Here is a 14,794-nt window from a genome sequence, read left to right on the forward strand (position 1 = left end):
TCCGTCCTACACCACTCCCAATATCAGTAACCCCTCTCATCCCCTACATCCCTCCCTACCTCTGTAACCCTCTTCAAATCCCGACATCCCTCCCTACCTCTGCATTCCCCTCCATTCCTTACACATTTCCCAGTCTCTGTAACTACAATCCACTACACCCTCCCTGTTCCTGTAAACCCCCTCCAGTCCCCAACATCCTTCCCTTTTTCTGTAACCCCCTCCCTCCCAGTTCCTGACACCCCTCATATCTCTGTTACCCCATCTCTAGTCCCCTACACCGCTCCTGATCTCTGTAACTTCCTCTGGTCCCCTACACCCCGATCACTGTAATCCTCTCTGGTCCCCTATACCCCTCCCTGTTTCTGTAACCCCCTCTGGTCCCCCACACCCCTCCCAATCTCTGTAACCACCTTTGGACCCGATACCACTTTTTATTTTTGTAAGCCCCTCCAGACCTTACACCCCTCCTTATCTCTGTATCCCCCTCCATTCCCCACACCCTTCTGTCTTTATTAACCCATCTGGTCCCCTACACCTCTCACATTCTCTGTAACCACCCCCTACACCTCTCCCTATGTCTATAACCCCTCCTGCCCCTAGATCCCTCCCTATCTCTGTAACTGAACTCCCCTTCAGACCCTAACACCCCTCCCAATCTCAGTTACCCCTTTTGTTCTCTATACCTCTCCCTATCTGTGACACCTCCTCTGGTCCCCCAAATAATCCCCACCTCTGCTTCTTGTCTTCTCCCTTTGTGAGGAACCCAAAGATAGAAGGCCTCACCTTGAGGAACTGGTGGAGGCCTGGTTTTGCAATCAAACTCTGGATATGACAGCCATGAGTCCCCACGGTGTCGGAGATGATAACCTTGAGACCCCTCCTGCTCCAGAGGCCTGTTCCACCCAGTGCAGCTCTGGATTGAGCCCGTTGTGATAGAGGCACCGGTCTCCCCCTCGATCAACCCGCAACCCAAAGGATTACAGTAAACCACAAAGGTTCAGAATGTTTTGCTGAGCCGGTGATCCTCAGCTCCTTTATTTGGAAATTCAAAATGCACTTGTGGCTGGGATACACTTTAAGCATTGCATCATAAATGAGAATTCTTCCTTTCCCAGTCTACGTGTCATGATGTGATCACATAAGAGGCAGGAGTCGGCCATCCGGCCTGCTCCACCATTCAATGAGATCTGATGATGGGCTCAGCTCCACCTATCTGTCATTTCCCCATATCCTTTAATTCCCTTATTCTATAACCTTGCCTTAAATATATTCACTGATGTAGCTTCCACTGTTTCGATGGGCAGCGAATTCCACAGATTCCCCACCCTCTGGGAAAAGCAAATCCTCCTCTCTATCCTATATCTACTACCCTGGATCTTGGGGCTAGGTCCCCTCATTCTGGTCTCTCCACACCAATGGAAACAACTCTGTGTTATCTATGTCTTTCATAAGTTTCTGTAAGATCCCCTCTCATTCTTCTAAGTTCCAGAGAACAGACCTAGACAACTCTCCTCATAGGCCAAACCCCTCATCTCTGGAACCAACCTGGTGAACCTCCTCTGCACCACCTCCAAAGCCAATACATCCTTTTTCAAGTAAGGAGATCAGAATTGCACCCAGTTCTCCAGATGCAGCCTCGCCAATACCTTGTACAGTTGCAGCATAACCTCCCTGCTCCCAAATTCAATCCCTCCAGAAATGAAAGCCACCATTCCATTCCTTCTTGACTGTCAAACAGCTAGCTGCGTGTTTGAGACTTAGTGGAAAGAGGGGAGAGGGGCTGATGTGAGGAACCTCAGAGAATAACATTGCAGCCAAGACACAAGTCAGACGAAGGTTTAATGGTTGCCAATTCATCTGCTTCAGTGCACAGCAAAGATATCACATCCATGAGTGAGGATGGACCCCACTCACTGCTGCTTCAACATCTTTTCCCACTCGTATAGTTTCCTCTGGATCTTTTCTGGAAGCTTTGCATCAGTGTAGTACTCTACAGGACACAGAACATGCAGGGTCAGTGCGCAGCATAATCTCCCAGCCCCAATTATTCCCACTGAAAGGCTGGAGGAACCAGCCAGCCTCGCAATGCCCATAGGAGGTAAAGATATCTTACCAACTCTTTGGGCCTGAGTCCTTCTTCCTTGATCATCGTTAATATATCCTTACCTCTGACGGAGGCTGCAAGGCTGGCCGAGCTCCTCCAGCACTTGTGTATTTTTAACTACAGTCACAGCGTCTGCAGACTTTTGTGTTTCACGCCAATTATTCCTGCACCCCTCCTGCCACTGTACAAGGAACTGAATTGTTCCCTGCCACATGCAGGGAACCCATTAAAATGGTTTCTTCTTCGTAGTATCCAGGTAAATGGTGCATGCCATCAAGTGGTGCAATAACAAATAAAGAAAGCAAGTCATAGGGCGTAGAGTTGGATACAAAGAAAAGTAGTTTTAAAAAAGCGAAATCTTTTGCCAGAGGGAGATCCATTTAAGCATTGAATAACTGTACCATAATTTCTGTATAAAGTGAAGGGAGAAAAGTTGAGGGAAGATAAAAGTAAAAAATACATTGCTGGAGTAACTCAGCAGGTGAAACCGTGGACTTTATGTAGCAAAGATCAAGAGGCATAACCAACATTTTGGGCTTGAGCGCTTCATCAAGATATGGACATAATGTCAGCAGGTGTCCAAACAAAATGGTGAGGGGGGGAGGAGCATGGTCCCAAAGGTAATAGGTGGATAAGGGAGGGAGGGAACATTAGCGAGCGGGTGGGGGGGAGGAGAAATGGCTCGGTGAATAGAGAGCTAAGGGAAAGAAGACAAAGGGAAAGGTGGGAGGTGAGTAGAAACTGGAGAAGTTGATGTTAATGCCATCAAGTTGGAGATCAGGGGCAAGTTTTTTTTAATATACACAGAGAGTTGTGGGTGCCTGGAATGCATTGCTATGGGTGGTGGTGGAGGCTAGAACATTGGGAGCATTTAAGAGACTCAGCCAGGAACATGGATGAAAGAAAACTAGAGGGTTATGAGGTAGGGAGGGTTTGATTTTTGTTTGGGCTAGGTATATATGGGTAGGTACAACATTGTGGGCTGAGGAGTCTGTAATGTTCGATCAACTCCGGGAAAGAAACTGACTTTGAATCTCGAGGCTGTGTTTCAAGCATGTGCATCTTCTGCCTCAGACAAGGAATGTATGGAGGCTAGGCCCTTCCCTGAGAAGTCGATGGAGGGGAGTTTGATTTGTGATATGACCGGAGTTGCCTTCACAACTCTCTGTAGTTTCTTCCGGTCTTGGGTAGAGTCATTCACAAGCGACCTGTGGCGCATCCGAATAGGTAACATCTAACCTCTGCTTCTCCCTGCCCTGGGAGCGTGTAATAGTGTAGACTACTTGGAAAGCATGTGATGGGATGGGACAGAGGTTATCTCACTCGGGGTAAAACGCGAAGGTCTGCAGACACCGCGGTTGAAGTAAAATCGCAATGCTGTAGGACACTCAGCTGTTCAGTGTCCCTTGAAGAGCAAAGATATAGATAGTTAACCAGCAGTTCAGGTTTGAGCCCTTCATTAAGGTATGAAAAAATGTAGGCAAGCACAGTAGATGGATGACTCCCACAGATACATAAAATTCTGTCTAGGGAGGCACTCTCCAACCAGATGGCAAAGTTCATTTGTGTATCTGCGGGAGTCATCTACTGCATCTGTTGTTGCATCAGGGAGACTGGATGCCGTCTGGGAGATCACTTGGCTGACCGCATCAGTGACAGGGATCTCCCAATTGCCAACCACTTCAATTCCGCGCCCCCACTTCTGTGCTGGCACATCTACCCATGGCCTCACATACTATCCGACCCAGACTGCCTGTAAAATTGGAGCAGCGACACCTGATTTCCCGTCTGAGCACTCTCCAAACTGGATGCCATTAACGTCAACTTCTTTTTTTTGTAATTATTTATCGCACTATGAACCATATCAACCAATATATTTACAGATGCATCTCTTTAAATATTCACAGTGACATTTTCTCTTTTTTTCCCCCATCCCTCCCTTTCCCCTTCCCACTCCCCTCCAAAAACAGTAAATATTGGACATATAAAATACAATAAAACAATATCTTTATACAAAAGGAATACAAGCAAAAAAGGCGTATCATCTACTTATTCACATTAAATCTGATCATGTTTATCTTCTTATCATTTTAGGTGGTGGTGGTGGTCCGAGGCCTGCTCTTTCTGTTATGTTCCATATATGGTTCCCAGGTTTCCCCAATCATTATAACTTTGTCTTTTAAATTATATGTGATTTTTTTTTCCCCCAATGGGATACACTTAAACTTGGTTATATATTCCATTAATGTTTATAGTCATTTAGTTCAACATGGCCATCTTATATCTTTATTTTCTCTTCTTTTCCACCTCTTCACCATCTCCATCCCTTTTTTTCCATTACCGTTTTTTTAAGTTTTCCTTTTTAATCTCAATATATGACAACGCATTTAAGACATGAAATACTCCAACAATCCCCAGAAGTAATAACCCTTTAAACCCAAATGAACCTCCCCTCCTTGGATTGCCTCCTGTCCCTTGACGGCAACCACAACTCTCCTTTCCATTCGGTTTGCGAACTTACTCGCAAGCATCAACCGATTTTGGAGTGACCCTTATTCTCCCACCCCCAGCCCCCCGCCAGAGAACATTATTTTCCTATAACAAAGTTCTCTCTTTTTTTCCCTTCTTCCCCTCTCTTATCCATCTTTAAATCTTTATATATACATTATCTTTACTTTATATTTTTACATATTTTTGTATATTTTCTTGCCGGTCTTCCTTCTTGTCATTCCTCCTCCTCTCTTCTCCTGTCCTGCAAATGTTCAGCAAATTCTTGGGCTTTCTTTGGGTCCGAGAACAGTCTATCCCGTTCCCCAGGAATAAATACTTTGAGTACCGCTGTTTGTCTTAATATAAAGTTATACCCTTTCTTCCAAAAGATTGTTTTCGCCGTGTTGAATTCCTTCCTCTTCTTTAAAAGTTCGAAGCTTATGTCCGGATAAAAAAAATATTTTTTGTCCCTTATATTCCAACGGCTTATTGTCTTCTCTAACCTTCTTTCTTGCCTGCTCCAGTATGTTTTCACTTGTTGTATATCTTAGAAATTTTACCAATATGGATCTCGGTTTTTGATGTGGTGGCGGTTTCGGTACTAGTGCTCTATGCACCCTTTCGATTTCTATTTCTTCATGTGAGTCTGTCATTCACAGCACCTTCGGGATCCATCCCTTTATAAATTCTTTCATATCTGACCCTTTTTTGCCTTCTTTCAGGCCCACTATTTTTATATTGTTTTGGCGACTGTAGTTTTCCAATATGTCAATTTTTTGTGACAATAAATCTTGTGTCTCTTTAACTTTTTTTCACTCTCTTCCATCTTCCCTCTTAAATCATTTATCTCCATTTCTACAGCAGCTTCTCGTCCCTCCACATTTTCTACTCTTTTCCCTCTTTCAGTTATGACCAACTCTAAGCTTTGCATTCTGTCTTCAGCTCTTTTCATTTTTCTTTTGATTGAACTAAATTCTAATGGCAGCCATTCTTTTAATGACCTCATTTGTTCTTCAAAAAAGGCTTTATCTAAACTTTGTCCTTTTATTTTACCTTCTTCTTTCCTTTGAAATTCTTGGTCTTCTTCCTCCTCTTCTTGTGTGTCTGTATCTATGTCATCTTCTCTTCTCTGTATCTTCATCCTTCTCTGGTGAGCTGCTTCTGTATCCTTGCAGGGCCTCCAGCTGCTGAGTCTCCTGTTGTTAGGCCTCCCGGTGCAGGTCGACCCACTGAGGGGCACCCTGCTGCAGGCTGACCCGCTGCTGGGTCTCCTTCCGCAGGTCATCCCCCCTGCCAGTCGCCCCATTGCCGCTCATCCTCTTCCCACCTTTCATTCTCTTTCTCACTATTCTTCTTTACTTCCCCCCAGCCGAACGCCCTGATACTGGGCGTCACTCAGCTGGCTGCTCCTCAGCTGAGTCCCCCTCCTCCCGGCGTTAACCTTTTCTTTTACTTGCACACTACGCATGCGCACCTCTTCTTGGCTCTGAGAGCCATTTTTGAAGTCCGCCAGTCGGGAGGACACCGCTCCTCTGGGGACTCACCAACATCGGAGAGCAGCCGCTCCTCTCCACGGTGGCTCTCTGCTCCAACGTGCAGGTAAGGCCTTCTTTCTTCTCCAGTGATTTTCCTTCTTCCCTTTTCTCTATTGTTCTTACTTTTTTCTCTTTTGGGTGCCATCTTCTGTCTCCTCTGTAACTTTATCTTTCTCTTCCTGTATTTTATGTTTATTGAGCTGTTTTTTCACATTTTTTTTCTTTTCTCTGGAGAGGGCTGTTTCCACCCAACCAGCCACTACTCCATCATGTGACTCCTCCTAACGTTGACTTCTTCAGATTCGGCTAGACCATAGTCCGTTCTCCCTCTCTTCCCTATCCCTGTTCTCCAGCTCTCCACCCCCTTCCCTCTCCATTCAGAGAGCCATCCCCCCTCCCCCATTTGCTGATGTGTCCTCCCTCCCTTATCCCCCCATTACCTCCTGCCTGTGGGACTGTGCCCCTCCCCCCTGCCCTTCCACAATTTTGTTCAGGCGCCTGCCTACATCTTGCTCACACCTTGATGAAGGTTCAGGCCTGAAATGTTAGTTACGTATCCTTATCTTTGCTACATAAAATATGCTGTTTGACCTGCTGAGTTTCTTCAGCGATGTGTTTCCATCTCACTCGCGCTGTGTCTGCACTGAGATCATTTGATGAGATAAAACTGAAGGAGCTTTAATAGGTATCTAAACTCTGCTGCATCTAACTACTACGTCAGGGGGAGAAATGCTCACACTTGCATTTAAAATGCTCATCCTATTTCAATCATGGAACTAAAACTCACCAGCAGCATATTCTCGAATATTTTTGGGTTTCTTCAGGAGCACAGACCTGGAAAGAAACAGGTGAGGAGAGTTCAGTCCAAGTTCATTTCACATTAAAGCCCATCCTCTTGCAAGTGCACCTCAATTTCAGAGGGAATTGTCAATCTACAGCTGTAACAGCAGTCAATATAAAACTAGAACTTCAAGCATAGCCATTACAGCGCCAGCGATCCTGTTCTGTAAGGAGTTTACAACGTTCTCCCCGTTTCTTCCGGATGCTCTGGTTTCCTCCCACTCTTCAAAACGTACCGGGGGATTGTAAGTTAATTTGGGTGTAATTGGACAACACAGGTTTAAATAGCCAGAATCAGCTTTGACCGTGCTATGAATACAATTTAATTTAAAAAGCCATGGCTTTCAATGCACTCCACATGAACGACTGTAATAGCAGTCAGCAAGAACATCGGTAAAGCAAGAAAGTCTGCAGACACTGCAATTAAAGTCAAAGCACAAAAAGAGAAACTTAGCAGGTCAAACAGGAATGAGCAAAATGTAGGCAGGCGCCCAAACAAAATGTTGGGTGGGTGGGGGAAAAGGAACCCAGACAGGAGGTAATCAGTCAACGAGGGGGAAGGGGGGTGGCTCTGAATGAAGGGGCTGGAGAGCTAGAGGAAAGAAGACAGAGGGATGGAGAAGAGAGGGAGAATGGGGAGGGGTCTGGCAGAAGCAAATGTTAATGCCATCTGGTTGAAGAATGCCCAGACAGAACAATTCACAGGTGGTTTTGTTTTGACAGTGCATGAGACCACGGATAGATATGTGAGCATTAGAGTGCAGCACAGAATTGAAATGGTGGGCCACTGGGAGATCCCTGTCACTGATACAGAGGGAAGGTGTTCAATGAAGTGATCTCCCAGTCTGTGTCCAGTCTCTCCGGGAGTACAGATGTAGTAGATAACTCCTGCTCATACACAAGTTAAGTGTTGGAACCATTATTAGATAAGTCCCCGAAGAAAGTTAAGAAATCTAAAATGGCGGTTCAGGTTCAAGCATTGATGAAAGATCTTAACTTAGTGGATATTTGGAGATGTCTTAATCCGACAGAGAAGGATTTCTCTTTTTATTCAGCTAGACATGAATCGTTTTCAAGGATTGACTTTTTTTTAGTATCGGCACATTTACAGGGGAAAATACAACAAGCGGAATATAAAAGTCGGGTGATTTCGGATCATTCTTTGTTATACTTTACTTATACAACTTCTGAGAAAGTTCAAGTGGCTTATCGTTGGAGATTTAATACAATGTTGTTAAAAAATAATTTATTGATTTTTTTGAAAGAACATATTAATCTTCTTTTGAAAGAAAATTCTAATTCAGTTCAAAGTAAATTTGTAGTATGGGATGCTATGAAAGCTTATCTAAGAGGACAAATAATTAGCTACACTGTTAAAATGAAAAATAATCGATTAAATCAGAGTTTTGAATTAGAGAAACGGATTAGTGAGTTAGAAAAGGAATTTCAAAGAGACGTTACAGAAGATCAGAAAATAGAATTATCTAGGTTGAAACTGGAATATAATACTTTGCAATCTTATCAATTTGAGTGTATGATTAATAGGACTAAACAACAATATTATGAATGGGGAGAGAAAGCATGGCAATTGAAGAAAGAACAGGTTTCGAGGACTATTAATGCTGTTAGACGGAATTCGCTTATTATGTATAAACCTTGTGAGATTAATGATGAATTTTGTTCATTTTATAAAAAGTTATATACATCTGATGGAGAACAAGAAAATGGATCAATTGATCTTTTTTTATCACAGTTGAACTTACTGACCTTGGGAGATGTAGATATACAGGAGTTGGAAGCACCATTTACTGACTCGGAAATTAAGATGGCTATGATGGAAATGCCGAATGGTAAATCGCCTGGTGATGATGGATTTTCGGTCGAATTTTATAAAAAATTTTTATGATGACCTCTCTAAAGTGTTTGGAGATGTACTACGTCAGGTTGGCGAACATTATGAATTACCTGAGTCTTGCTCTAGTGCTTTAATTACGGTAATTCCAAAGAAAGATAGAGATCCTTTGAAAGTATCTTCATATAGACCGATTTCATTGTTGAATGTGGATTATAAAATTATAGCCAAAATTTTAGTGAATAGATTGGCTAAGTTTTTACCTAAGCTCATTCATATGGATCAAACAGGTTTCATAAAGAATAGATATGTCTCGGATAATATTTTATGCGTGATTAGTTTGATTAATAGATTTCGACAATCTCCAGACTATCTGATGGTGATATCTTTAGATGCCGAAAAAGCATTTGATAGAGTTGAGTGGAATTTTTTGTTTAAAGTTCTGGAGAAATTCAAGTTTGGTCCTTTTTTTATTGGTTGGATTAAGGCTTTATATAGTAAACCGGTAGCTAGAGTACTGACGAATGGTTTGATTTCGGAACCGTTTAAACTGACCCGATCTACTCGTCAAGGTTGTCCTTTATCACCAGCTTTATTTGTGTTAGTGATCGAACCTTTGGCTTAGTTGATAAGACAGAATACACAGATACAGGGTATGAAAGTTTTTCATGAGGAATATAAAATTAATTTATTTGCTGATGATGTATTGGTGTACTTGACAAAACCATCTCAATCACTTTTGCATTTGAAGGAGTGTTTGATGCAATATGGACGTCTTTCTGGATATAAAGTTAATTGGGATAAAAGTGAAATATTACCGGTGAGTGAAGGAGATTATTCAGTTTATAAGAATATTCTTAATTTAAAATGGACAGATCGAATTAAGTATTTGGGTATAATTATGGATGTCTATTATCAATCTTTATATAAATTAAATCATGTTCCATTAATGAAAAAAATTAAGACTGATTTGATTAAATGGAAAGATCTACCTATTAATTTATTGGGTAGAATAAGTACAATTAAGATGAATATCTTTCCGTGTATACAATATTTATTTCAATCTGTTCCGTATTTACTTGACAATTTTTTTTTCGAGATTTGAATAAAATAGTTAGGGAGTTTTTATGGAGAGGTAAATTTTCAAGAGTAGCATTGAATTAATTAACTTGGAAATATGACCTAAGGGGATTACGGTTGCCGCATTTTCAAAATTATTATGAAGCAGCCAATTTAAATTTATTAGCTCATTGTTGGATTTGGAACAGCCCCCTAGTTGGGCCAAAATTGAGATGGCAAATATTTATGAATTTGAAATACATCAATTTTTGTTTAGATGGAATGTAAATTTGTTACAGCAATATAATGTGCCTATATTAAAACATTTAATGAAATTATGGACGAAGAAAAATAAATTGATAGGTTCTAGTGGTGAATTGTCGGCTTTGACTCCATTGTATAATAATCAACTTATTCCTTTTTCAATACATAATCGGAGTTTATTACACTGGAGATTAAAAGGTGTGGAAAATTTGGGAGATTGTTTTAAAGATGGTAAATTTTTATCTTTTGATCAGATGAGAGATAGTTATAGTATTGATAAGAATTCTTTGTTTCTTTATTATCAAATTCGATCTTTGGTAAAGCATGTGTTTTACCATGAGATATGATTTTACCTGAAATGACTAAATTTGAAACTTTTCTTATGCAGGTACCAGAGAAGGGATATATTTCAGTTATGTATCAAATATTACAGGATGGTATGGATAAAAAGGGTTGGGATAAATCTAAAGGTAAATGGGAAGTGGAGATTGGTTTTATTTTTTCCGAGGATGATTGGTCAGATATTTGTCATGATACTGTAACTAGACTGATAAATGCACGTTATGCAATGATTAATTATAATTTTTTACATCAACTATACTTAACACCTGAAACACTAAAAAAATATGGATTTTATGACTCAGATTTGTGTTTTAGATGTGGTAATGCGGTTGGAACTTTTTTTCATGTGGTTTGGTCATGTATAAATATACAACCTTTTTGGAAAAAAATTCAATTGTTTTTAGAATACCTGTATAAGATTAAAATACCTTTAGACCCGACGGTATTTTTATTGGGTAGTTTGCAGCCTTTGAAAGGTCTGGGATTAGATAAATTTCAACTTGCTTTTGTATATTTAGCATTATCTGTAGCGAAAAAATATATTGCTAGTATGTGGAAAGATATGAATATTATTGATATTAATAGGTGGCATAATGAGATGAAATATTGTTTAATAATGGAAAAAATTACATATGTTTCGCATGATAATTATAATTTTTTTCTTCATAAGTGGTTGTTATATTCAGAATATTTACATTTTGATTTACATTGATTAGATTTTAATAAGTATGCTTCATTTTTCTTTATTTCTTTTTTTTTTCTCTTTTTTTCATGGCTCTCCTTAGGAGAGTTGGCTGAAGGGGGGGGGAGGTTTCTCTCTTTTTTTCTCTCTTTTTTCTTTTATATAAAATATAAAATGTAATGTTCATGTCTAGTTTATTGTTATATATGTTACTTATTACTTGTATCCTGAGCGAATAAATAAAGTTTGGAAAAAAAAACACAAGTTAAGTGTTGTTTCACTTGGAAAGACTGTTTGGGGCCTGAATGGTGGTAAGGGAGGACGTGGGAGAGCTCTTACTTGAGAACGATTGCATTTTAAAACCCTTTAGAGTGGTTTGTTCTGCAATCATACTCATCAAATGCTAATTCGATTTGCACACACTCAGGAACTATTATTCACAACTATCAGCTTGTAATTAAGGTATTGCTCATGCTCCAAACACAAACTGTCATTCATAGCATCACAGTATTTTCCAAATCACACCCCAATCTTGAGCACCTTGGCTCTGTCCTCCACCAATCATTGTCTTGCCACTACTTCTGAGCCCGCAGGAGAAGATCCACTTGCACCCACACCTCCTCGCTCACCGACCATTAAGGGCCCCAAACCATCCTTCCAAGTGAAGTAACATTTGATTTGTGAATCGACAGGGGTCATCCACTGCATCATGGTCTCCCCTACATCAGAGAGACTGGGCCCAGACTGGAAGATCACTTCATTGAGCACCTCGGCTCTGTCCGCCGCAATAGCGTGGATCTCCCAGTGGCCACCCATTTCAATTCCCCGCCAACTGTCTGCCCATGGCCTCATGCACAGGCAGACTGAGACCACCCGCAAATTGAAGAAACAACACCTCATCTTCCATTCGGGAACCCTCCAACCAGATGGGATAAACATCGACATCTCCAGTTTGTGTTAGATCCCTGATGCGCCCCCCCCCCACCCCATCTCCTTTCCTCTATTTCTGTCTCCCTCTCTCTTCCCCCTTTTCCCTGTCTCCTTTCACAGATCCAAAATCAATTCCTCTTATCATATCCAATTAGCACCCTTTGTTTGTTGGTCTGGACTCCTCTCCCTCCCATCCTTCCCCCTTTCTCTCTGTCTCTTTTGATACACCTGCCTGGTATCTGAGGAAGGGTTCAGACCCGAAATGTCAGTAATATATCTTTACCTCCTATGGATGGTGAGAAACCGGCTGAGCTCCTCCAGCATTTTCTGTGCGCTTTTACTACAATCGCAGTGTCTGCAGAGTTCCACGTTTCATTGCGTTTAGCAATTGACTGATTACAGTGTGAACAACTCACCTCATAAACTCTCCCAGCAGTATCTCCACCTCTGGATGCTCCCTCAGGTAGTATTCATTCGCTATTCGTGTGTTTATCTGCAACCAAGTTACAAGGGAGGTTTGGGAATCAATAATTGTGAAAAAAAAATCCACTTGAATCAACATTACAGCACAGTCCCTTCAGCCCACTATGTACTTCTGACCCATGTAAACCTACACAACAATCTAACCTAGTGGTTCTCAACCTTTTTCTTTCCACCTTAAGTAATCCCTAGGCCATCAGGGCTCTGTGATTAGTAAGGGATTGCTTAAGGTGGGATGTGAGTGGGAAGGGAAGGTTGAGAATCACTGCTCTAGACCCCATTGATAATGAAGTATTTTGCTTGGGAAAAATTGTCATTGGCCCATTTCCTTTGGAGTTATGAAATTGTGCACATAATGAGCCAATTAGGTGCAATTAAAACAATGGTTTTCTTTCCACCCACATCCCACCTTAAGGAATCCCTTACTAATCGCAGAGCACTGATGGCCCAGGGATGACTTAAAGTGGTATTTAAGTGGAAAATAAAAGTTGAGAACCACTGATCTCACCCTTCCCTACCTCACACCCTCCTTTCAGACCTGTCCTACATCATGGAATTGTACAGCTTCGAATGAGCCTTTCACCTCATGGTATTGTGTTGTTGCCCTGTGCCTTTCTATACCAATCTTCTATGTCTGCATTATCCCCCTATCGCTCCATGCCCCGATTCAAGGCCCTGCTCTGACTGTCCCCCAAGAAGCTTATCTGACATCAACTGCTCTGTGTGGAAAATGTACCCCTCAGACCCCCTTTAAACTCCCTGATCCCCTCAAACCTGTTCCCTCCAGCAATGCCTCTTGTCATTTTGTATCCCTCCAGCATGCGACTGTAAAAGCACAATGCTGGAGAAACACAGCAGGTCAAGCAGCATACTTTATGTAGCAAAGGTGAAAATACATAACAAAAGTTTGTGGCTTGAGTATGATACTTTAATGCAGAGCTGAAACACTTCAATGCTTCACCCCACTCCCATCTTCAAATGTCTATACCATAGCCTCATGTACTGTCCCACCGAGATCACCCATAAATTGGAGGAACAACACTTAATTTTCCATCTGAGCACTCTCCAAACCCATCAACTGATCCGATTTCTGCTAGCCCACTCCCCATTCTCCCTTCCTTCCATTTCCCTCCTTTCCTCCAGCTCTCCACCTCCCCTTCCCTCTCCATTCACAAAGCCATCCCTCCTCCCCCTGCTTGGCAGCTCTGCCTCTCCCTCCCTTAAGGCGTGGGCAGAGGAGATGTGGCCAGGTTGTTTCCCTTGGTAGGGGACCCAGGAGGGCTGACCCAGGTGCTGCAGCTTAAAAGAGCCACCTGTTTCACTTGCTGAGTCTTCCCCGCCCGCCCGCATGAGGGATCTAGCGTGCTTGGTCGAGTAACGTGTCAATCATCCTGCCTCGAGATCTCATTGGCTGATCTTGGCGTTACCATGGTGATAGCTTGACGCGCTCTTTCCTCCCTGCCCCGTGGCCCGAGGTTTTCAGCGGGTTAGGACGGCGCTCCCCTTCACCTTGAAGTCCCACAGCTTGTCCTGCTGCTGGGAGCTGAGCGCTTCCGGATCGTTCCCTTCCATGCCGTGCGGCGGAGGAGGGACGTCGAAGTTTGCCTCCGCCATTCCGCTCCGCCTGGCGACCGACACCGCGGCCGCTGGTTGGGGCAGCGCGCATGTGCGGCGGAGGTTGTGGGAGCACGTGGGGCGCGTTGGACCAATCGGAGCGTGGTACCCGGCTTCCGAGCGAGTGGAACTTGGTTGCCATGGTGCCGGATGATGGCGGGGGGGGTGGGGGTGCAGTTCCTTGAGCCAGGGTTCTGGCGGTTGCAGTGATTTTTGGCACGTCAAATGAACATTTAATTGTCCCTTTTTCCCTCCTCACAGAATCTCATAGAATGTTTGGAAGGCTGCTCGTTGGATGGGGGGGGGGGGGGGGGCATGTTGGCAGGGCGCCATTTTGTTCAGAGCAAGATCCCACCAGACAGGCCAGCATGATCCCTGGGCTCACCAGCTCCTTCAAGTCAGCCCCTCCGACCCTTGCTCCTTCCTGCGGCCCTTGCCCATGAACAAAAACCGCCCATGGAGAAGATTGTGGAGTTCAGAAGGAAGTCAGGAAAACATGAGCCAGTCTCTGTCGAGGGCTCAGTGGTGGAGAGGGTCAAGGACTTCAAACTCCTGGCTGCTAATACCGCCGAGGATCTGTCCTGGGCACTCTGTCTTGAAGC

At 42.9% G+C, this 14,794-nt stretch overlaps 1 protein-coding gene across 1 annotated transcript; it reads right to left on the reverse strand.

Moving 5' to 3' along the window:
* Positions 1-1,820: 1,820 nt before the first annotated feature.
* Positions 1,821-14,265, reverse strand: LOC138762883 (RIIa domain-containing protein 1-like). The gene is made up of 4 exons (XM_069936402.1): positions 14,088-14,265; positions 12,515-12,591; positions 6,917-6,963; positions 1,821-1,990 (listed from the first exon to the last, which is right to left on the reverse strand). Exons 1-4 carry the CDS (start codon positions 14,190-14,192, stop codon positions 1,911-1,913), a joined length of 309 nt encoding a protein of 102 aa, XP_069792503.1. The 5' UTR covers positions 14,193-14,265; the 3' UTR covers positions 1,821-1,910.
* Positions 14,266-14,794: the final 529 nt, after the last annotated feature.

Source organism: Narcine bancroftii, chromosome 5 (assembly GCF_036971445.1).
Source record: "Narcine bancroftii isolate sNarBan1 chromosome 5, sNarBan1.hap1, whole genome shotgun sequence".
NCBI classification, from domain to species: domain Eukaryota; kingdom Metazoa; phylum Chordata; class Chondrichthyes; order Torpediniformes; family Narcinidae; genus Narcine; species Narcine bancroftii.